At 38.3% G+C, this 25,721-nt stretch overlaps 1 protein-coding gene across 1 annotated transcript in view; it reads right to left on the reverse strand.

The window, feature by feature from the left end:
* LOC124153925 overlaps positions 1-25,721 on the reverse strand; it is a 148,648-nt gene that overhangs the window by 25,985 nt on the left and 96,942 nt on the right. The window contains exons 2-4 of the mRNA XM_046527334.1: positions 22,073-22,208; positions 13,746-13,879; positions 11,247-11,571 (exon numbers count right to left, since the gene is read on the reverse strand). Of these exons, the coding sequence (XP_046383290.1) occupies positions 11,247-11,571; positions 13,746-13,879; positions 22,073-22,208 (595 nt within the window). The remainder of the gene's footprint in view (positions 1-11,246; positions 11,572-13,745; positions 13,880-22,072; positions 22,209-25,721) is intronic.

A 25,721-nucleotide genomic window follows, 5' to 3' on the forward strand; every position in this document is an offset into this window, starting at 1 on the left:
CTAAAAATAATACAAATGTTCCACCTCAACTTATTAAGATTGACCCTTGTATCATTGAAGATTAGTCCAGAAGTCTATCATATCATATCATAGTCTGGAAGACTAGTTTATCAAAGAAGATTATCTCTTAGTTTATTCAATTGCACATTTTCGACATAGCTGATAGATATGGCTCTAATTGGTATTTTTTAGGTAAGGTAATTTTGAATGTTACGAATGGATTAAAAGAATGGCCAGCCAGTTTATGTCGCATTTGTGTCACATATCCTCGCTGATCATCACATCGGTCTCATTTACCCTCTCAAAGAGCACAAAAAATGTCTTGCTGATAAAGGACCGGGCTTACTCTATCTGTTAACACCTCGCAAAATAATTTTTGTGCTGAATTTTTACCTGGGAAGGAAATTTTTATCAGGCAGCGGAAGATGCTACTTTAGCCGGTGGAGATCCACACATGATAAATGAAAGACTACGAAATGAAGGAAATTCAACCATAGCCTGTTGACGTGCACACTTGATTCGAGAAGGGAGAAAGGAGGAAGAGGAAACCCTCAAATTATCCTATATCGAATGCCTCGAGTCTCCACGCGCGTTTTCCTCCTAGACATCCTACCCTGCCACCCCTACTACATCCTATCGGCTCTGACGAAGAGGCGAAACCAATCGCAATGAAAATTTCATCATATATAGAGTGTACACACACCAACCAGCCCCGTGTATACCTCCCCTACTCACCTCTGCTCTTGATATATATCTGGCATTCCCAGCCTACTTCTTCTCAGCCAACCTTCTCTGACCGAGAAAGAAAAAAGAAAGGAAGCTAACCTTTTCTAACTTCCACATCTCGGAAGAAATTCCGGGAATAAGAGAAGAAAATTATGGCCGGGGGCATGGAGGATGAAGGACGGAGACAAAGGGAAGAATAAGACGGAAAGAAAAGCCCCGGGAAAGTAGCGAGAGAAAAGGAAACGCGAAGCGGCGTAGAGACAGGAAAAGAAAGAAAAGAAAACGGAATTATTACGGGGAATTTTATTGGTGTTGGTGAGGGAAGGCGAAGGGACAATTGGAGATAGGTAGTAGTATAAGCTCAGGAAATAAAATTAAAGTTAAACGAAGATATCGTATCGCCCGCAATTTATTGACATAGTACTACACGTATTTCAGTTGTTGTACAATCATCCTCTAATATCCAAAGAAAGTTGAATTTAAGCCCAGGTAATAGATCGAAATATCGGAAGATATCGCGATATTTAAACATATCGGGAATCCGAGATCAAGTTTTGAACATTGGCGATATGTGGTTGCTCCGTAAAAATCGTGATATATCGCCCGATGAGAGAAAGGAAAGGTGGCCACTGGATGAGGAGGACTGTGTGATTTTAGGAAATTTCCGCCGCGAATATGCGAATCAAGTCAAATATGTACTGAAGTACTATGTCAGCCATTTTGTTTCTTACAGACCGCCTCACTTGTCAGTGGCCGATGGCAGATTTGGATAAGCGAAGATAGTTCACACCCCGGTCAAAGCTGCATTAAAACTTCAAAATAATGCGCCCGGTTATTTACTAATAAATATAGTGAATATATAAATATCACGATATATCATCAGACGTATATTGATATTTTAACGGGAGGCGATTGGTAGCTGAGAAGCGCCCTCGGGAAGTGTGCGTGGCGTCATCAAATCACGTACAAAAGGGTTGATGCTAAAAATTTCAATTTGATAGCTAATCGGAAAGTGCGTTAATTTTGTGTTACAAGACTTAACCGGACAAGGCGACAAACAACCCATATTCTGGGCATATGTCGCGTCGGTATGTAGTCTTCCGTCTGTATGTAGTATGACGTCTTGTATCAGCGAAATACGCATATCTCAAGTATCGGCGATATGTGACGTCACGCATTCTTCCAATGGATGAGGAACCACACTTCCTATAGAGCAGGGGTTCCCAAACTTTTTTGTACCACGCCCCCCCGCTACACATATCAGCTTTCCATTTTGCAATACCCTATTTCCACGGTGCCGTACATACCAACTCCTACTTGTACAGGTACTTGTACTCGCACAAGTATGTGCCTACTTGATACGGCGAGTAGATATATTTTTTTGTTCACTGTTGAATGCGGTAACGCAAAATGGAAAGATTCAATAATTGTACGTATCTGAGGAAATTCTTTTTGTAATTTTTTTATTTATTTCATTTGGGTGTCACGCCCCCCCCTGGACTTTCTCCACGCCCCCCCATGGGGGCGCGCCCCCCAGTTTGGGAACCCCTGCTATAGAGGCTCTGGGTATATCAAGGCTTTTCGGATAGGTTGGCGCTGACCAGAGGTGTAGCCAGGAATTTCGTTCGGGGGAGGTTCAAAATCAGGAGGAACATTTTTGAAAAACAGGTTACTAAGTAGAGGGTTTTAAGCTAATTTTAGCACTTTTCATAATAAAAAAAACTTCATTTGTCAAATAAATTTTATGCAAATTCACGATTTTTCAATATTTTGTTTTCTTTTATGAAACAAAGTAATTGTGTTTTTATATTTCGGGGGTGACGGACCCGCCGGACCTCTTCCCTGGCTACGCCACTCGTATTGGTTCATCGATGTTGGATGGAAATGAATGAATATGCTGGCAACTTCTTGAGCGCCTAATTTAAAATGAAGTAGTTGTGATAGACGCTGATACTAAACGTCGCGGAGGACAACAGTATAACAAAGCGCGTTTATAGAAACGTCGTAAAAAATGGTCGGTTATACTACCTTTTTATTTATCTAAATTACCCCCGAAAAAAAGTACAATGTGGCCTTTAAATCGAGAATTTGAACAATCAATAACAGACGATCACAGACACCCATGTCCTGGAAGGGGAAATCTATCCTAGCGGGACTCGAACCCGTAACCTTCGCGTTTATAGAAATATCGTAAAAATGGTCGGTTATACTACTTTTTTTATTTATCTCGATTACCCCGAAAAAAGCACAATGTGGCCTTAAAATCGGTAATTTTAACAATCAACAACAGACGATCACAGACACCCGCATCCTGGAGGGGTAAATCTATCCTAGCGGGACTCGAACCCGCAGCCTTCGCTGTGGTAGGCGAGGACTTATCCTCGCCGCCATCGAGGCTGACAATTATGTGAATTAAGCGTGCACATAGAATTGTAATATTAGCTTCCTAGGGGTCTTAGCCTTTCCTAAAATATCCTTTACCATTTTTAATACCAATTATAATTATAATCATAATCATAATCAATACATTCATCCGTAATTATTGTCATTATGTATGCTGTTCAAAATCGGCCTAAAGCTATTTGCTTCCTAGGAGTCCGAGGGGTCCTAGCGAGGTGTCCAGATGATAGTTTGGAATAGGGTGTACACGCAACAGCAGCATAACCTTCTTAAAAGGTTAACATTCTGGGAGGGATATACCGCGCTTGGCAGGGAATGTGCGCTCGGGAGACAGTGACGGGCAGCGGAGAGATTGACACAAGCCTCCCCCTTCCTTCCTCACTCCTCACCCCCTGCTCTCAGCACGGCCTAAAAAATAAATAGGCGCTTTCGGGTCTTGTGGAGGGAGGGTCGCGGAGGCGTGGGCGGAGGAGCTACGATAGCGGTGTTTGTAAGGGAAGGAGTTGGGATATTGGAGCCCGAAAGACTCGCTAGCAGGAGTAAAGTAGGGGAAGAGAAGAAGAGAACGCAGTAGTAAACGTTCAATAAGGACTAAAAGGTTTTCGGATCGGGAAGAGGTGGGTAACATGTAGTTGGCCGGAATGAATAAAACAAGGAGGCTTGTGGACGGGTGGGGTGGGCCTCTAGGGGGTGGGGGTGAGGTTGGCTCCCGAGGCCTTTCGAGATTAAAATGAAGGAAGGAACTTCCCGGGAGGCGGAAGACGGATGGCATCAGTTGATGTACGCGCACGCCGGCGTGTGCGAAATTTATTTATATTTATATAAAAATGTATATGTAAGCATGTGGAGAGAAGACATAGAGTAGGTCGATTTCTTTCTCTTCGGTTCGGGGGGAGTCCATGCTTCCGACGGAGTGGATGGGCCGCGTTTCTCGGCGATTCCAGCACAACAGTGTTTAAGGAATCCGAATAGCTAACGCCTCTTCTCACGATCTTGCTGGGAATATCATTTCCAGATAGATTGGCGAAGGGTTATTTACTTTTTACTTCTTCCCATAACACCGAATACAGCATTCTCATTCTCCGTTTTTCTCAGAAAATCGAATTTGTATTAAAGGTAGGGAAAGAAAGATTTTAGTTAGGATCCGGAGGAGGAAATTTAGGGAACATTGTCCTTCAGTAATATTTAGGTTGTTACCTTACAAGAAGCTCCGTCGTTCTGACACGGTCACATATAAGATTGGATCGCCCTGGCATCAATGGAATTATTCTCTACTAATCGGATGCAAAGAAAGCTAGCCTTATTCACACGATTTTGGTTAGCTCCTTCTTGCGTCCTAATTCCTTTATCTTCATTACTTGATTGGAGAGAATTCGAGGGTCACGTGGAGCTTCACCCTCTCCGTTATTAAAGTTCAAAAATCATCAAATATTTCTTTTTTCTCTTAGTTGTTCTAAAAATGCTTTATAGCTTCAGTTCCGTTCAACGAATTACAGGAAAGATATTTTTAAAATCTCGTTTAGGCCGATTATAATTAATTTTTGAAAATTTTTATTGTAAGAACATTTTAAGGGATTTATCATACATAAAATGCAAATTTTTTCGAAAATTAATTTTTGTGGGTAGTTATTAAAGGGATTTTCAGGGTAATTTTTGAACTGAAGTCATTCGCAATCACAAGAGAAGCGCTTAGCTATAAATACCAAGGACAGAAATTTGGTACGACTAAAATGATTCGAATTGAATAAGATACAAACCTATAGATCTCCCTAATTCTGTTCAGGTGTTTTACATTCATCAAAGTCATCACCATTCACTTAAATTCACTTTTATGAAAGTGCGTTGGTTGTACACGTGTTAGTAATCACCTGCGGAATATGGTTTCCAGTTCGAATCCCGGATAAATGAAACAAATTTATATCACTCTCCATATATTTACATGCATTATATTGATTTTTTAATACGATGGTTTATCGTGTAACGGTACATGTATTTATACCTGTAAAAGAACAAACGGCCTTAAAGAAGGGCTGAGGAAGGCCTCGAACGAAATATATGGAAAAAGTGACGAAGGATTCGAAAAAGAAGAAGTACAGTGAAAACTCTCTAAAGGGTCGAAGAAAGTAAACACTTGAGAAAGTGACAGCCAGCTGATGTAAGATATTCAGGAAATGAGACAAAAAATAGCCAATATTGAATATTTCACCTTAAAATGGCTTGACTTTGAGGCTAGAGTTTTTAAATTTCCATTTTATGTATAATAGCCATTGACAGCAGTATGAAGAAAAATATAATTAATGCTCTCCAATGGAGGCAACTCTCGGTCTTAACCGTGGAATTAATAATCGTGGCATTTACTCAGCTTTACTATCACTAGAATTCTATTTCAGTTGTACGGGAGAATGAGTAAGTGCCCCAAGAACATTAATCTTGAACAGAACATCACGATTGAGAAAGTTACTATTTTTTTTACAGTAAAACGTATTTATTTGAGGATGAATGTACATTTATCCAGTCGAAAATAATATTGTCCTGGGACATATCTAATATAATTACCTACCTTCGGATATATTCGTTAAAATTCTCGAACGATCCGTGATGATACTAAATTATCAGGAGACCAAATCTTGCTGAAACATACGTATCGGATGCATAAATTAATCTGAGAAGCAAGGGCAAGCGGCCCGGTGCTAAAATTATCTAATAACCCCGAGGAGGAAGCTGCTTTTTACTTTCCTCAGTTATATAGCAACGGAAAATCGCCCGAAACACCTTATTGGAAGTTTGTTTGCGGATACGTATTCACAAATACCCGAGGGATTGAATTGCAAATTCGACAAACGATGGGGAGCAATGGTGGATGAAAGCTCTCTAAAGTTGATCAATCATGCCGACTCCACGTTACATTGACCTTTAGCATTTTGAGAAGACAGATGGCGAGTGGATTAGGTTTCCTTCAATATTTAATGACCGTTGTATTGGACATAAATTGAAATTAGAGACTGAGATAATAGATTCTGGAGCGTAATTTGCGATAGCTAATGCCTGAAATCCGTATATAAACACGTGTAGAATGAACTTCGTGTTTCCCATTTCATAACTGTGTTTTAACCTTATCAGAAGGATATTAGCAAAAAAATCATATTAGACAGCATGCAAATGAATATTATTAATTCAAACCAGGAAAGTTGGGATAAGCTCAACTTGATTAAATTATAACGGGTATGGCTATTATCTTCAATCACTAAAGCCACTGTTCGTTTTTGTTAACTGTTCATAGATATTAAATACACTTCAAATTCTAATGTGGAAGCATTGTGAATTTAAAGCTACTAATATCCAGCGAAGAAACATGCATATCAACATCAGTCTATCTTTCCCCTAAGAGGTACCTGTACATAAAAAATTATTCCACCATAAGATATTTCCTGGAATTATTCAATTATTCAATATTCACATTATGAAGGTTAATTGTTGGAATACTTATAGGAAGTTAGCTCTAGGCAGCCGAATTCAGCAACCGGTGATTATAAAAAACGGCCTTAAATGTAATAAGGGGCCTTAACTGAGACCCACATCTTTAAGGGACTCTGCATATCGGATTGCATTTGAAATACTAAAAAAATACTTAATAGAGGTGGGTATATACGTTTAAAATGACGGGCGAAGAGAGGCTAAATTTTCCACAAACTGCACTATTATAAAATACGCTATTATCAACTCGTTGTTATAACATATATGAGAATCATTACAAAGAAACATTATGGCCTATAATAAGCAAATGCCTACTTTTTCTAATATCACAAAAACAATTTTGAATGAAATGCAATCGCTGCACCACCAACTTCCACAACCCTTTCCGATGAACAAAAATAAAATTTGATAATTAAGTAAAATTCAGCACTCGGCCTTTAGTCCATTAAACAAGACACGCGTATATACTTTTAAGAGGCATGCGAAGTTATTGAATAGTATATCAAGATATGCTATATGACATTAAAGAGGGTACAAATAATTCTCACCTTGTTCTGATTTTTGGAAAAAGTCAAGAGGAGGGAGAAAATTATAATAAAAATGGCGTCCGTTGTTCGTTGATTGTATTCAAATCCCAACTGAATCCGAAACTATATGTCCGAAAATTTCCTTTTAATAACGATACATGTATCATTGAATAAATAGTATTAAAATTAATAATCAGAGTTGTACAGACCTTCAGTGGAACTAATAAGCGATTTCATATTTGTAATGCTAGTTTAATCAATTGGATGGCTAATTGTGGCATTAATACCTATAATAGATTGGCATAAAATTACCACATTATAGGTTTATTATCATTTTTTGAAGTAGGAACATAATTTTCTGCTTGAAAACAGCAATCACAATCAAAATTGTAGTTAAATTATTTTAACCACTTAAAGCAACAGGAAACATGTATTTTAAAACCTTTAGTTGTATTGTAAATATAATATTCCGAGAGAATTATGCCTAACTTTTTAAATTAAGTTTTCGATTAAAATTTAAATTAATTTGAACTATTTTATGGAACTGACGTAATAAACTTGGCAATAAGAGCTTGCGTAGATCGAAAAGATAACGTAAGTATTGAATTGCTAGGGAAAGTGCGCGATTCACTTTTCATTCAGATTTAGGTAGATTTTAGGATAAGAAATTTAAAATTATCGCTGTCACTGAGAATTACGTGGGATACCTTTTAATACCGTGCTCCCGCCAGGTAGGCAGATTTGCGCTGTTTACGCATTACTTAAAAAAAATTATTCACGCAAGGAATGAGGGAGGATATTTCATTCACCAAGATTTCAATAAGGAGACAAAATTGAATTTTTGCATGTCAATGTTTGGGAATGCTTTCATATAACCTGTTCTCTGAAATCGCGGAAAAATATTTCCCACCTTCTGGATTAATTCTGAGGCCTTCTCTGTTTTCCTGGTTCCACCTTAAACTGTGAAATCTTTAATTTTGCCTTTATTCGAGCCCTTCCGCTTTAAACATTCTACTTTAGTCCCAGATTTCATATTCCTTAATGGAGGCGTGAATGCATCTCAGCGTTTTGATGGATAGTATTTCTTCACCCTCTTCATAATTTTTCATGGCGAGAAATCCGTAAGTACCACAACAGAACGCCGAGATGTCAAGTCATCGGAAGCATAATGACTGCTTTCACATTTCTGTAGTCGAAATTTAAAAATTCCTTCAATTTATGTGTACCAGGATTGAAAATTTGAAAGACGTTTCAAGTTGCTAGCTCAATGAATAAATAGAAAATAGTGTAGAAAACCAGCAAAATACCCTGAAAGGAAAATGATGAGTCGTTTAAATAACTCTTCCTCTAAAAAACTTGAATTTGACAATTTTAATCCATTCATCAACTAGTGTGCTGCGGGTGAAAATCAACAAAAACAGGTACTCTCGGTTTAGGAAACCTACATCTGCGTTGCTTCCATTTCGTAATAAAATTAATTTTTTCCAAGAAACCGAAATGTGTGATTCAATTAGAAGGAAATATTTAATGGAATTCGTATGGCTACGACGCAACGCTTACGCTATCTATTTATCCCTCATAGCAAATGGAACTGAAAGCGAAAAAAAAGGTAGCCAAAAACCTTCCACATCCATCTTCGTGCACGTAAATGTCTTTATTTTTTTGTCGTGAAACGTATTTGTTCCCTTAAAATGTTTCTATCGAACACGTATCTTAAAGATACGTAGAAACTTACTCAGGGTAGGTCATACTATGAGATAAAAGGAGAAAAATGAGTGCTGAAAAATATTGAAAAGCTGTGAGAGTCATATACAATCAGGGACAAGCTGAAATTATTCTTCCGGGAAGCTAGTGGAAATATAAGATTTTTGAGTTAATTAGAAAACTCATCTTATACCTTACAAGATGCCTTCCTTACCAGCCATAGAGGGTGCGAAGAAAAACTGGAATTCATGAGAAATAGTCCGGTTCATAAATGGGTTGCAGCCTTCAAAAATTGAGAATAGGTTTCGTGGTGAAAACAGGGCGATTCTTTCGCTTGTAACGAATAGGACGCGATAGAAGGTCGGCACTATTAAAAAACTCACGATTTGTTTTCCTAAGATTTTACATTATTTTTTTTAAAGAATACCGAAATTGTTTTTTCATTGTGAGGGCTCAGGATATTCCTTTAAAATTCCACGTAAGTACATAAAGGCAGCTACGGTGTAGTATCTAATAATTGGGACAGCAATTCCATACTCGAATTTAAATTCACACGCGGTTAAGCTCCGGAGTAGGGAGCGCTATCTCCGCTGTATATTTCAAGGCAAGACCGCAGCAAATGGAATGCCTAGCTGCATTGAAAATTTGTAAGACCATGTAGCATGCAGCTGGCTCCATAACTCACTGCGATGAAATGCAAGAAGCACTGAAATTCATCGAGAGCATATGATAAATTTCAAAGTTTGCATCGAAAATCGCAACGATTAGTCCTTCGCAGAAACCCCTCTACCAGTTATAGCGGGATTTAAGGCCTAATTACGCGATAAATTTACACGTAGAAGTTGATTTCCTAATACATGAAATGTAATTGTGCGAATATGAGAAAAATAAAATGCACCGTTTATGAAAGGAGCCTATTCTGATTCGGGTTGTGCATTCGTACATTCTCCATTCCGGTCCACTAAAATCGTTCATGCAATCAAAGATCAACTTTTTCTCGTGCGTAATGTGTCGTCTGATCAGGCCTGTAGAAAATATACTACCACTCGCAAAATCAACCTCAGCGCATCACCATAAGCTTTCGCGAGGAGTTCGTTCGCTAACGCACAAATGTGACCCAAATATATACTGGGTAATGTTCCAGTTGCAGGTGAGTAAATAAACCTTCTCTTCTGTGGCTTTGATTTTGCGTTTAATGTGGACTTAGAGGACAATGACACAGCAAGTTTAAGAAACCACTATAACCTTTCCAGTGCAAGCGAGGAATAGGATGACAGATATATAGCTCTCGCGAAAGAACCTGGTGCAGTCCTGCGCGAGACGGAGGGTAAGTCGCGGTGGAAGGGGTGAAGAGAGAAGACATAGGGGAAGTGAGCGAGGAATAGGGAGAAGGCAGAAAAAATTGAAATTCCTCAATGGGTGTTGGGCGCCAAAAATAATTGTACCCAAGGACTATGTTTCTTTTTAATTATCTTTGCGACTGGCCCACACTAAGGATGTGGTATGGGAAGAGGGAGAGAGAGGCGGGCGTTGCCACGTTTTTTCAAAAGAGTGTGTCCATGAATGGAAACGCTAACTTACTCACGAAGCATACACCACGGAGGTCTGAAAGCAAAAAACTTGGGTTGTGAGTCGCAAAGATAATTGAAACGAACTCTAGGCATATTGAAACGAAAGGTAGTTGCAATTATCCCCAGTAATAGAATGCTTACGACGCGTTTCACAGAGCCATCATATGGTACAAAACCAGGTTCTTGTGGCTCTGTGGGCAAAAACCCGTCGCACGCATTAAATTAGTGTGTAAAAGTATGACTACCTTTCATTTAAATATGTTGAACTTCAACTATATCGCGCCTTAATCAGTTGAACGAACTCTAGACACATATAAAGGAAGTCACTCAAAGATTTTTCTTTAAGTTAACGCAGGAATAATTATACAATCATAATAACGAGCTCTTCATAGACATCTACACATCTAAAGACGTCACAATCACTTCAGTCGTTTAAAAGAAGGCTGTACTCCTATTTGAAGTCTGGGGCTTAATTCAGTCTCCTCAACTTATTAGAGTTATCATCTTAAAGTTGTGATGTTATCAAAACTCTCTACATAAATGTGTATATGTATGTGTGCGTTCATTACTGCCTAAGTTAAAACTTATATTTTTGTGTTATTAGTATTGAATATTTTAAATTTTTTATATCAATATCTACCACTTGTAAGCCTAACAACAATCTCCACAATGCCTTATTTTTGTCAAAATGCCTTTTATTAAGAGTTGAACATATCCTTTATTTTCTGTTTTTTGCTCTCATAGGTTTTACCTAGAGCATAATAAAAATACTCTAATATTCTAATACACAGTGTTCTGCAGGTCCTCAGTTGGCTGTTTATGTTATGCTGTATATGATACGTACCCCTGGCGCTCCCTCCGTTGGGGTGGTGCTCCCGGGCGCCTAGCACGGACGCCAGCTTGGGCCGCTCCTCCTCGACCACCACCTCTGCGCTGGTGTGGTACACGAGCACGGAGGCGACGCAGCGCAGGCGGAGGGAGCCGGCGCCGTTGCCGCCTCCGCCGCCCTCGAAGTCCGCCTTGCTCACGATCATGCGGAGACCCTGCACGGCGGTGCCCGGGCCGTAGTCCAGGGGCGCCGAGTCCTCGTCGAAGGGCTGCCGGGCTGAGGGGGGTGGCGGTGGGGGCGGAGACGCTACCTCGTAGTGCACCAGATTCTGCTCTGGGACCTAGAGGGTGACCCAACGTATTGTGTCAAAGGAGAAGAATGTGGGCTGTTAGTAAATTTGATACACGACGGAGTTACGCGAAAAGCCGCGCACATTTGCGGAAAAATCATCATAGAATTAAATCTAAAAATATGAGAAATATTATATCGTCATCATAAATGTGAAACTTTCATTATATTTGTTAGGTTCATAATGGGCGCCTTGGCGGGCAGCTAGTTGATCTGTCTGTCATTTGGTGGCGTCGGAGTGCACAGATGTATTGTTCCGGGGATGCATACCACTCACTCATCGGGTACCCAGCATACCCCTCAGTTGAAGTGTCAAGCTGTATCCCTCATTATCTAACACATATTCTTCCATCGGGCTTGAGTTATTATCTTTTAGCATACAATCCCGTATCCCAACAATACTGAGGTGGGAAACTTTTTTAGTAAAAATTAATTGCCTTAGTAATTTAGTAATTATTAAATTTGCATGCACCAATAGGATGTAAGATTGATATCACACGTCTATAAGATAGGATTTGGATAGATATGGATTGATCTCGTCACCTGTTAAAGCGTTATAGTTGGACAATTGCAGGTAAGTAATGCTTTTCATAGATGTGCTTTTGATGATGACTATGATAATGAACGTAGCAATGAATCAGGTGCTGCGCCCTGTTATTCAGACTTTCTACGAAATACTTTAAATTATATTTCAAACTTTTAGCATATGTTTTCCAGAAAGAAATGTCCTTGACACATGCTACTCTTGTCAAAAATATAATGAGGCATAAATTATATTAAAAAAAGATTTCAGGCTTTGCCGGAGGATGGATTGGATGAATTCAAAGAAAATTAATCATTGTAGATGTGAAACCAGAGAAGAAGAGAACTCACCCTCTAATAAATCGAACGTTACGGGAATTAAAGATTCGACGAGCGACTTTTTTTCGATAATATTTCTTGGAACTATCATTATTAATGCAATATTATAAAAAAATGGCATACTAAAAAGATAAATACAAAATATTTAAACTCTAAAAGAAAATAAGAGAGGATGAATGCGCTCTTTTGAAAAGCTAACCTTTTATAGGTTCTATCAGGATCGTACTTGCAAAATATTGAATCCAAATTCAATTATTAAGGATAAAATTAGAAAAATCTGTTTGGAAAAATATCCTCCCTTTGGGATTATATTTAATAAAGAAAGTATGACTAGAGGTTTATTATAAAGGTATAAAGTTTATTAAAACATAGGTGTGTTCTATATTCCATGAAACATGAATCTTGAGAGATTTTTCATACCAAATATAAAAAATCGAAGCATCATGGTCCACTTACAACCCATTTACGTTTAAAGAAACATATATTTATAATAAATAATATATAAATAAAAATAATTCAATAAAATTATTTGATATTAAACCGGTGAATATGAATAAAAATTTTTGCTAGAACAGGGTCATCTTACAACATTGGTTGTTTAAATATACTGCGTGTCAGTGCTTCGGAAAACGTCTGCCGCTGAACAGCGACTGTGTGGGGTTTATTTCTCTGATAGTGGCTTAAGCCTAAATCACACGATCATTTTTTTTCGTTCCTCTGAGTGATAGCTCTTCATGGACCAAAGAAATGATCGCTCGAGCTATCATTTTCTGAATCACGCGGTCAATTCTACCGTCCCCTTTTCCCTCGCTTATTCCATCACTTTCCGCTTTCAAACTGTCGTTCAATTAAAAGCCAAACAAAAATCTACGGAAAAAGGGACGTGTCGGGTGATGGAAAAATGGATTCCATCCCTCGAACAATCGCGGAAAATGATCGCGTGGAACGGTCATTTTTTCAACAATCTTTTGTTTAATCGCTGGATCTGTCCCTCTAAAGGGATGGAAAAAATTATCGTGTGATTCAGACTTTAGTTAACGCAACCTCCGTCTCCTGGATCACAATGTGAGCTTGGATCGTCAACGTTTCGTTGAGTAATCCCAGTCTGAATTTCATATATGAGAAATATGCCCAAGTAGTGGTAGCTGCACACTTGAACGTCGATTAGGGAAGTCGGTTCCGAATCTCAGCTAAGCCAAATGGTTTTTTATGGTGAATATCATCGTTGGTGTAAATTGGTTTCTTCTTACCTAATTGATTACTTCAATTTTATTACTATTCAATTAGTCTCATTTTTCTGCTTACCCGAACGTCGTTGACGTAGAAGGTGAGGTTGGCCACTGGTCTTGAGCGGAGTGATGTGCAGTTGGCTTCGAGGCGCTGTCCGACGGCGTAGCTGGACTTCTCCAACGTGATTATCGGGCGACGGTCTGGCAAGTCTGGAATGGAATAACGCAGTTGAATCAAATTAATGAGGAGTAATGCATTGGCGAGGATACAGATATTTCCAGAGCATTTAATTTTACGACGGCGTCAGAATAGCCGCGAAGAAAAAAAATACGTCCCGTTTTCAGGCTCCGAACCGATTCGGTTCACAAATAATGCGGAAGAGACAAATGACCCACACATAGAATGGAATTAAAATATTTGCGGAAAGGGCTCTAAACTCATATTGCGGCTTTTTGAGGACAATAATTTGCCGAATCGAGTTTCATGGTGGAATTTAAATGGCGTTCTTTAAGTTCTTTCGACTTAAACCCGCAATGCCGCCGTGCAATGGCTAAAATGCCTATTTTTAATGTACATTCACATTTAATTATTAGTAAAAGGAGATTAAATTTTGTGGTAAATAATAGGTTTAATCATGCACTCTTGTGAATTCCTGTATCTGCAATGGAGAGGTTTCCCCAAGGTCTGTTTCCGAGGCCCACTCACCATATTTCATGCATGGCCAGTAAACGGAAATTTACTTAATTCACCAGATAAACGGTATAATACTTTGCACTAGTAGATATTTATAACTTTATTTAAACAAAATCTATTAGTATAAAATAATAATCACTGAATTCCGCTTAAAATACTTCGTCCATCCAAACATTTTCCTTTTATTTATTTATTTCAATTGCCCCCGAAAACAGCACAATGAGGCATTTACATCGGGAGTTTGAACAATCAACAATAAACGACCACACACATCCATGTCCTGGAAGGGACAACCTATCCAGGTTGGACTCGAACCCACGAAATTCGCTATGGTAGGCGAGGCCTTATCCCCGCCGCCACCGAGGCTGACAATTATATGAGTTAAGCGTGCACATAGAATTGTAATATTAGCATCCGAGGGGTTCTAACCTCTCCTAGCCTTTCCTAAATTATCCTTTACCATTTTCAATACCAATTATAATAATAATCAATACATCCATCCGTAATCATTGTCATTCTGTATGCTGTTCAAAATCGGTCTCAAGCTATTTGCTTCCGAGGAGTCCGAGGGGTCCTAGCGAGGTGTCCAGATGATAGTTTGGAATAGGGTTGCTATACGCATTACTTACATCTATTGGGATAATTAATACGCATGGTCTAAAATTCCCATACCGTGGCTTACGAATCACTGTACTAAGACATTATTTTGACCAAACCTAACGACATAAAATGATTAATTGAGCTTACATCGAGTATGTGTTTTTTGGAAGTGTGCGAGGATTTTGATGTGATGACTTTACTGATGGGAAATGAGATGAGATGGTATCTGTCTGCTGACAATGGGCGCGAATTAGAATCAGTGTCAATTTTCCGCACTCAATATATACATGTATATCCCGCGAGCAAATTTAAGAGATGGGAACTACCGTAAAAATATTTCTCTTAGTCAAGAAATGCTGAGAAACTATTGATTATTGCTCGGCGGTACTGCATGAAATCGACAAATTTGTACGCCACGAGTGACATCTTGAATAAAAAAAATAGCCTTATATGCCCTATTCAGGGTAATAATATCAAACGATGTCATTGAAAACATTCTCGTGGGAATATTTAGGCTCACTGTAGCTAAGAATGTCGAGAAGTTAAGGAATCGCAAATCGCTTGCGGGCCTGGAGTGGGAGGCGCACGGCCAGCGAAGTACACGCGACTCAAGTCACGACAGTGGGAGCGGGTTCCACTCGGAGACCGCATGAAGGAATGCCAGATACCTCCTGTCTCAAACGATTTTTCTATTTGTGATTCGAAGGACGTTGCATTTTTCCTAATATTTACGAGGCACACTATCTCGGCGGAAAATGCAAAGCTCGCGAAACAGCTCGTGCAGCGAACGATCCTCTATTTTTTTTAATGAAAACACTCTTCAATGCTGCATTTAAAATATAAAAATACAGTATAGAATGCACGAAAAAATATTTTGAGTTATTTTCGAGAGCGCTGTGAGAGCATGGGTGAATATTCCTAAAATATTCTTTGCCATTTTTAATACCAATTATAATTGTAACTATAATCAATACGTTCATTAGATATTATTGTCATTCTATATGCTGTTCAAAAATTTGTCTCAAGAGAATAGTTTTGCTGCTGACGCCTAGTATTTTGATTTCTGGGTTCGAAACGGCATGAAAATCTGCTGAGCACTTAAACTTTAAGTAGAATCAAACCTGAAAAAAGTAAGGTTCAAAGCTATTAATTAAGCTATTAATGTCAGAAATAAAATAAGTAATCTCTTGTAATGGCAGCATGAACTTATCTTTACCTTATAACATTCTGAAACATTGAAGTGCGTCATAGTCTAGATTCAGTTGCGAAATTGAAAATGTCGTAAACTGTAGGCTGCATTTTCCGGGTTTCACCGCGTCGTGGTTGCGTTGGTGACAACAGTTTCTCCTGCATTCCAGCAGGCGTCTTCAGGTCGAAGTCGAATCTTCGACCTGAAGTCGCCTGCTGGAATGCAGGAGAAACTGTTGTCACCAACGCAACCACGACGCGGTGAAACCCGGAAAATGCAGCCTACAGTACCAGCGCACCGCGGAAGCCTTCGCACCAATGTCGTAAACTGCATCGCCGCTTGTCGCTGAGGTAGTGGGTACCCTTTATAATATCACTATTTATCAACATCATTCGTCAAAATTGGCCTCTTAGTTTTTTTCATAAAAACATCTATGGTTACCTATAGGAAAGGATTCTTTTCCAACAATGGTGACCGTGACTAGAGTGCGTATTAGTTACATGCTTCTCATTAGCCGCAAAAAATTGTACATTTTCCCCGAGGTATTCTATATTTAAACTATTTTGTATGCTCATTTAACGTGCTTATGCATTCAATATTGTACACCGCACCATAAAATTGTTATTTAGCAGATATTTTATATGAATTGACCGGTGGGTAGGTTACAAGGTAGAGGGTGTAGATTTGTTCCCCATCGCGCCCCGATAAGGGGCAGATGTAATAATAATCAATATTATTCAGCAATATCAATATCGAAAAATAATATTATTAATGATTTAGATAGCATGTTCCCAACCATTTCAGCACAAGTCCCCGTTTATCAATCACAAGTCCCCTTTTAGTGCGGCGGGCCGATATATCGGCTCTAACGTAGTCCATTATTTAATTTGCAATAACTTATTATATTAGATTTATATTTCAGTAAACGTAAAAATATTTTCAGTGGCGCTGACTCCATGGGGCCTGAGGGCCCGAGCTCCCTAAAAAATTCCTTATGGGTGTGAAGAAATTTGTGCCAGGCTTGTCGATTTTCCCCGAAGTGTCCAGATATCGAGATTCGAGTTATCAGGGTTCTAATGTTGGTCATATGACTCTTCTAAAATGCCTAAAAAACTTAAAACTCACCACTTACTTATTAAATTTCCTGGGACAAGATCCCCGGTTTGGGCCCCCCCAATATTTTTTGTAAGTCGGCATCCCTGAATATTTTGTCAATATTAGCCAGTTCAACCTCATCAATGAAAAAAACCGCATATGGATGAGTAATAAAATAGCTTTGCATTTTTTTTTCCTAGTTGCTACATTTTATGAAAGTACCCTATGCCTGTCTCGCCAGTGCCCCTCAAAGAAGGATAGCATTGAAAGGATGCCCTTGAATTTGAAAATTGTAGCACCAAATTTAGCGACCTGTTCTTCTTCTACCTATTAACATTAGAAGCACACAGTACGAGTGAGTTTTCGAAGAAATTCTCGACGCTTAAAAGACCGATATCGACGGTTAAGTTCTAACAACACGTATCTCCAAAATAGCAATTTTTTAGGACAGCAAAGAAACGATTTATTTTTTTTTAATTGTGTGTAATTTTAATTGAAATTAAAAGCCATAAATACATAAAACTGAAAAGAGGCATACATTTGCAAACAAAGACTTGTTATTTTGCTTGAATTTTACTTTTCATTTAGTAGCAGTATTAATTCAGACCGGCCAAATTTTGATACACGTGTTGTTAGAGCTTAACCATCGATATGGATAACAATCGCTGCACTGCAATAGATCGTTTTCGTGAAGTTCGTAAACGTTCTGCATACAGATTTACATCACGGCTTGGCACTTAAGTGGAAATTCCATTATTCGACACGGATTTTTTCTCCAGCAAGCTGCAGCGTGCAGGTATCTAGGGTGAGCAGAAATCATGCGAGTGAAATTCTTTTACCGGCACGTTTTTGTGTGCGATTTAAACGTAAACGGAATACTTGCTCACACATTCAAGGATCTAGGTCGTTCGAGGCTTTGGATTTTATTCGGCGTAAGAAGTCATGGGATTATTTTTTTTTTCAAACAGCGAAGCGCGGCGCTCCATCCTCTTAAATTTTCCCCCCTCTCGAACCGCGGAAAACGTTGTTCTAATTTTTAAGTGCTTTGGGAAATACCGTTTTGTATGCCTCGAAGAATGGAGCGATTGCTGCATTGGCGGATAAAGATCTTATGGGACCCATACAAAGTCGCATATTAAGTACGAAATTCGAGGTTTCTGGAAAAAAAACTTTGGGAACTTATTTTATATTCATGGGTTTAAAAAAAAACTTTCAATTTTCCTTCATCGATATATTGTAGCTAATCGATCACAATAGAGCAAGTAAATATTGGCTTGATAGTGGTGACAGGTGTCATAAAATATCAATCAAATTAACTGTTTAACTGCAACTAGAGCTGTAAAACTTTCAATGACTTTTTTTCATGTAAAGTTTTTATACCTACAGATACTTTCACAGGTATAGCATACAGCATGATTAGGTACTTGCCAAAGATAATTTATGCATAAATTCAGAGACTACCCGATCCCTGATAGAATGTTGTGTGGAGGACAATTCAAGCGCAACACTCCGTCCGTCGGATGGAACGTTAAGCCGTGGTCCTCTTGGCGCGTTTCGTTAAAGTCAAGCTAATGCCGACGCCGGGTTTCTCTCCACTATTCCTTATTTATTCTTCCTTACTCATGGTGCAAATAACCTCAGCTGTCGGTCGCATCCTCCAAATACCATGCCTTATTTTATTGTGATTTGGTAGCATTAAAGGTAAGTGGGCCAGAAAGTTTAATCACATGACCTCAGCGGCGTAAATAGGAATATGCCTGGGGGGGATTGGATAGCCTGGAGTGGCGCTTCCTCCCCACAAGGAAAAATCTGGTAAAATGTTCGAAAAATTACATGCCTTGAAAAATATTTTACATTATTTTGGCAATAAAAATTGAACGTTGAGCAGATGCAGTTAGTATATGTCAAACTAGACAATAGCTATAAATATTTTTTTATCGGTTTGAGGCTTTGAAGGGGTGATCTATATCCCCATCCCCCCATTATTTCGCCACTGTATGACCTCATCAGTAACATGGACCTGGGGAAGATCTTATGGGACTCATACAAAGCCGTATATCAAGTATGAAATTCGCTGATTAAGGAAAAACTTAAAGAAGTGATTTTATGTTCATGAGTGAAACAAACTCTTTCGAATTTCAATTTTTCTCCATCGATTTCAAAAGTGCAATAAACTTTGCCTTGATAATGATACCACGTGACGTAAATTATCAATGTCATTAAATGTTTAGCTGCAACGGGAACTGTGAAATTTAAAAATACTTTTTTACAATAATATTTTTTTTCAAACAGTTTCACAAATATTATATGTTAAAATAGCTCTTGGAGTGTAGGTCAATGTATGTTCTGCAAAAAAGTTTTAGCCAACGTTTCTGTTTATTTTAAACTATCATCATGGCTTAGCTTTGCACATATTTAGGAATATTCTATTTATTATTTGCATAAAATACATTGAACTAAACTCCAAGAACTATTTTAACATGAATTAAACAAGGTCAAGATAAGGGGAAAAAAGAAATAGTATAGCATGATCAGGTACTCATCAACAAAAATATATGTTCGCATTAGGCTTATTTCACTGGAATTTTGTAAAATTTCCGGTAAGTGAACCAAAAAATTTAATCATATGACCTCATCAGTTACAGAGAGACCTTGTATTATTGTTAAGTTAAATGTATTGTGAAGTTAAGAAAACATTAATATGGGCTCTCACAGACCAACGATTGCGGATTCAACTACCTTAATAAAGCACTTAAAGAATTCTTCTGAAATGTTTTGCTTCCTCTCAAAAGGGAGGGACATAACGGATTTGTTTTGGCAACACTGTTCCCTTACCGATCTTGCCAGCTCCCCTTTGTCCCATTCAATATCTCTCCGAACCGCAAACCCTAACTCTCCACATCATCCCTCCCCCTGACCCTTTCCCCCCACCTCGCACCCCTAACCTCCTCTAAGGGATAGCTTCCGATTCCTTGCATCTATATCGACCCGAAAGAACGACTACGGAGAAAGCTTCCATAGAGAAAGCAGCACGGGTTTGTGTGTGCGTGTCTTGAGTGTCGCTTTTTTTCATTCGACGAGAAACATCGGTTCGGGACAGTTGAATAACGCGCTTGGGATCTGTTTCGGAATGGATAGGGGACGGAGGAAGCAGATGTGAGGACTGCTGGGGATCGTCAGTGGGGTGTGAAGTAGTCCTGGGCGATATGTCGAAACATCGAAAATCTCACGGTATTCAAAGCTATCGGTAATCCGATACTGCGGTTTGAACAATATACAAGGATGTTCAATGTGAATGATGTGTTCACTTACCAGAAATGTTACAAAATTCCAGGGAAATAAGCCTAATGCGAACATATATTTTTGTTGATAAGTACCTGATCATGCTATACTATTTGTGAAACTATTTGAAAAAGGTTGTTCACGGTGAGTCTTGATTTATCGCTCAATAGCAGAAATAAAAATATCACTACCGATACAAATATAACTTGAAAAATTCTTTATAAAAAATCAAGAATATCGTGGTATTTCATCCGAAAAATCGGCACGTATCATACAAAAAATCGTGAAATGTCATCCAATAAAATCGTCGCCCGATAAAATATTACAATATTACTTTTCATATACCGTGATAATTACCGGGAGTCAATTTCGTAGAGGGATATATTTTTTCGGGAGGTGATTTTTTATCGGGTGATATATCACAAGATTTTATCCTGATATAAATACTAGGCCCGAAAAAATGATAGATATCGTCCATACTAGTTATCATAATCGCCAATTCTCGGCATTAAAAAATTATTGTGTTACGATAATGAATTTTAAACTACGCCCACTCCCGGTATTTAGCTCATGTGGAAGAAAAACTATTCAGTCGCAGTGAAAAGTAGTAGGCACTAGGGCCAGTTGAAGGAAAAATGTAGAGTATTAACGGTTTTAAAATGATATTCTAAAATAATTTAGGAATTCTACTCCGGTCTGCACCAGGTTATTGGCTTCATTTACTTCGAATTTTTGGAAAACGTCTTGCTTCCCATTCTAAAGTTGGGTTCATCTCTCTAATTTTTCCTGTTTAAGAGCGCTTGCGACTTGAAACGGGCACTCTTCTAATTCGCCAAACGCACAAATCACATGATCACCACGCCCTTCACGGAGCGCTGGTATCACTTATTCACTCCAATACCGTCGAAGCCGTTGTTTGATAATTTCCTTTAACTGTTCTTTGGTCATTATTGGGGGATTTGAAGGGGGCTCGAGAGTGCACGTGACCCCTCAGACGCTTAAAAAATAGACAAGATTTTAAATACGGTTGTCATTGTGATCATTCTGTTTTTTTGTATTACGGAGCCTCAATAATTAAATTTCATTTAAATTTCAATTTTCATTCACTTTCACATTAAAATAGAGAGAATATTTCAAAGAGTGATTGTTACTTTTAATCTCAAATATGAGAAGACCGTTTGCCTTTCAGGCCCTTTTGCCCCCCCCCCCCAGAAACAAATCCTGGATCCGCCTCTGGTGGTCATAGATTTGCCAAGTTCAGCGAGTTGAAGTCCGTGCCGCAAGGTACTTGATGCTGAAGTAGACAGCACGTAATTGTTATTGATGACGTCATCAGAGCCGTTAAGAATTACTAAAGCCAAGATGAATAATAGGGAGCAAATAATATTGAGATAAATATTCCTTGAAAGTGGGAAGCAAGACGTTTTCCGACACTTCGGTGGAAATGACGCCAATACCCTAGTACAGATCCCGAGAAGAATTACAAAATATTACTCGCCAGGAAAAACTTAAATCGTATCTTAAAAAAATTATCCGTACTTACCGACGACAGTCATCTGTTCCGAGACGAAAGCCGTTGAGAACGCAGGTGCATCTGCCGACACTTCGCAGCTAAAATTCCCCGACAGGTGGAGCTGTACGTCCTGGAGTTCCACTTGATTGGCGTTCGATTTGGAGAGCTGGAATGAATAAGGGATGTTGCATTAGCGGTGGAAATGGTGAACAATCCAGGAATGCGTTACCCAAAAAGCTTCTTATTTATTGAAAACCACAATTTATAAAAACATCTGAACCTGTGCTTTCCGGTCTTCCTTTCTTAAAGTGAGGAAATTTCTGAAGTGAGTAGAAATTAAAATCTAGAAATTAATAATGAGATAAATTTCGTTGGCAGTCATTTTTGAGATATCCAGAAGGATAATTTAATTGCCAAAACAAAGAAACATAAAAATAGTATAATAACCAATTAGATAAGTGTAATAATTAATGTTAATAATAATAAATGATTGAGATAATGGAAATTGTCTGCCTCAAATAACAAAAATAATAAATATAACCTAATTAACTATCCAATTATTTCACTTCCATTACCTTTCTAGCCTGTCTATCACACCATGATTATATAATAATTAAAATACAACGCAAATATATCAACAGTTGCTAGCGCATTCAAACATTTGAGTTAACACTTTAGTATTAGTCTCATTATTAACATAAGAGTCATACGCCTCTCAGAGGAGTGCTCAGTAACTTTCCACTGGCTAGTCTAATAATTCATTAGCCAATGCTAATAAATGAGTTGAGGATTTTAAAGTATTCTCTGAATGTAAAGAAAGAGCTGTAAATATTTTTGGCTTTCTTAAAATAATAGATTCGAGGTAATTACACAAGATGGGGATAGAATATTATGATTATATCGATTTCAGGCGTGAACTTACTTCTTGCAGCAATCGGCCTCATTTTTAGGACTTTTTATTTAACGAACATAATTAATTTCATAATGTGTGTGGGTTTTGATTTCATCATATTTTCCTGATTTGCTTAAACCAAGACAAATCTGATTTACATCTAAATCCCATTAATGACCGCCATCATTACTGTTATTTGACGTAATTATCGTTTATGCCTTCCATTTAATGAGATTATCGATAATGATAAAGAATAACCATATGAATGTATATGACTACACCATACTGTTTCTTTTTGAGAAGGCCAACTTCAACAGAAATTATTTAATCATCTCTCTTAGGCCGTCGAAAAACCGTTGGTTAGATAATTTCCTTTGACTGTTCTATGCATTTATATATTTCTCACGTTCATGCAGGTTGAAGTTCGTACGATAGGATACTACTGCACATCGTGCACGTACTCGTTATTAAGGATGAGATTAAAGCCGCACAAGAGAAATTAATTTTTTTGCTGAATTTGAAGAGGCATCTCGGGTATTGGTATCTTTGCTTGTTGGAATTGAACGGAGGAAATTAAAGGTGAAAATTCCATAGCTATAGTTGAAAAATAACGTCAACAGCTTCTAGGTTCATTTGGAAACTTGAAGTATATTAGTTCCACATAATTTACGCATTCAAGTCGCTTGGTATGGTAACTAGATATTACGTGTTGGTTCTATCGCACACGATACCGTCACATTAGTGACTTCCTCGAAATTGTGCTTCAATTCATGCCGAGTGATGTTGGGTTAAATCCATTCTAGTGCCCCAATTCCTAATTTTCGTCATCTTCTCCCCGTCATTTTCTCCCTGTCTCCCTATCTCTTCGCACACATTTAATTACATCAAACTCACATAGTGCGTAACCCGGGGTACCTCGTATGGTAGGACGCGAGAGCAATTTGGGTCGTAGGCGATCGTACCTATAAATATGTTTTACCCGACAAAGCACCTAAATTTTTCTCATTCAAACTTAAACTCGGCATTTTGAGCTTTGCAATAAAATTTTCAGGCCAATTCGATCTTTTGTGGGGACAGAATTCACTAACTGATTCCGAACTGTGTGGTACTCAATTAAAATGTTTCTTGAATATTTCACTTATACCACTAATTTACTAAATTAGTAGTAAAAGTAAAATCGAACAATCCAAGAAACTTTATAATGGAAAACCACACAGTTGATCCATTATAACCCAATGTTGCTTCTAAGTAATATAAAAAAGTACACACTTTCTGCTCCATTCAGGAAGAATTTAAACTACACGTTATATTGTGCTGTAACATTTATGGCGAAATATGTAACTGCCATAATAACTATGAATGAGTAGAAAATTTTCACATTTTGAAAATGAGAAGTCTTGAAATTTAATTTCTACCAGAAGCAGCTCTGGGTTAGAAAGGGTTAAGAATGAGTTTGTGAATTTTGTTCGTGAAGCAAGTGCGGCTACTCAAGTAAACTTATAAAGGAAGTTATCCATCAAGATAAAAGATCTAAAAAGTTGTGATATAAGTAAAAGTAAACTATCCAAGGAATTTGTTGGGAATCATATATTCTCAGGTCTCTTGGTAAATCTGCGATACGACAAACTATAATTCTATACAGCTCAACGATAATCTTCTACCTCGCTTGAATATATAAATTTCAATGCATGCTGATCAGCTGAGACAAGTTGCTGCACTCTTACTTGATTCCACATTCTGTAGTTCGGAAAATGTCTTCTCGTTTTTTAGGCTCATATTTTCAGTGACTTCAGAAATCTGTGCTCTCGGTTAATTTCCCACGTTAATTCATACGTAATGAATGGGCAATGGAATATACTTAAGGTGGTTGTCTTACTTTTTTTTAACATACACGCATGCGCTTTCGGTGTATCTATGGAAATATAAGGTATAAATACACACATGCATTTTGAGAGCTTGGGTTATAATGAATAGAAAATTATATAATATCGATGGATATCTATGATTGCTTATAATACCAATATTTCCCGAGACATTCAGTCACTGAATTCAGCGGAAATACCCTAAGCAACAATTGAAGTTCCATTTTCATGTTCTGGAAAATATTTTTGCCAGCTTGTTTTAACATTTTTGATTTTTGTGAAAAAATTCGATTTTACGGGAGCAAGAGTCCAAGGAAAAATTCACGGAGCGAATCCCTTGTCAAGCGGCGAGTATATGAAGGAAAAAAATCTTCCTCAAACTTTATTCCAGTCGCACCGCATTAACTTATATTTACAAATTTCTCGTAAGAGCTCGCCATTATTTTTAGCCTTGTCGATGGAATGAATCTCTTCGAAAATAATTAATTGCCCGGGGGGCTTTCGGAGGTCTTTTCTCTCCTTGGATTGGACCGAAAGGAATTAAAAGAGATTGGGGCAAGGAGGGTGGGGGAGGGGAAGAGGGGTGTGCGGGGTATTTAGGAGGTGGCGAGATGAGAAAGGACTGGGGGGCGAGGGGTTTTAAATGGAGTGAGCGGCTGCTTAATCGGTAACACCGGAAGAGATTATTTGAGGGGACCCAACTTTAAAGAAGTAACAACTCCATTCCCGTGGACTGGAGCCTAATACTTCAATTTGGTGAGTGGATAGGATTTAGATGAACACACAGACGCCCCAAGTGGGGGAAAAATTTAAAGGTGGCGAATTGCAGCTGCTCTTGCTGATCCGGCCTTAGAGGGTTGAGGCTAGTCTTCGCTTGGGACCGTTGAAAGCAATGTGCTGGCGATGATTCACGAACTGAGAAAAA

This window comes from Ischnura elegans, chromosome 2, assembly GCF_921293095.1.
Source record: "Ischnura elegans chromosome 2, ioIscEleg1.1, whole genome shotgun sequence".
In the NCBI taxonomy this organism is placed as follows: Eukaryota; Metazoa; Arthropoda; class Insecta; order Odonata; family Coenagrionidae; genus Ischnura; species Ischnura elegans.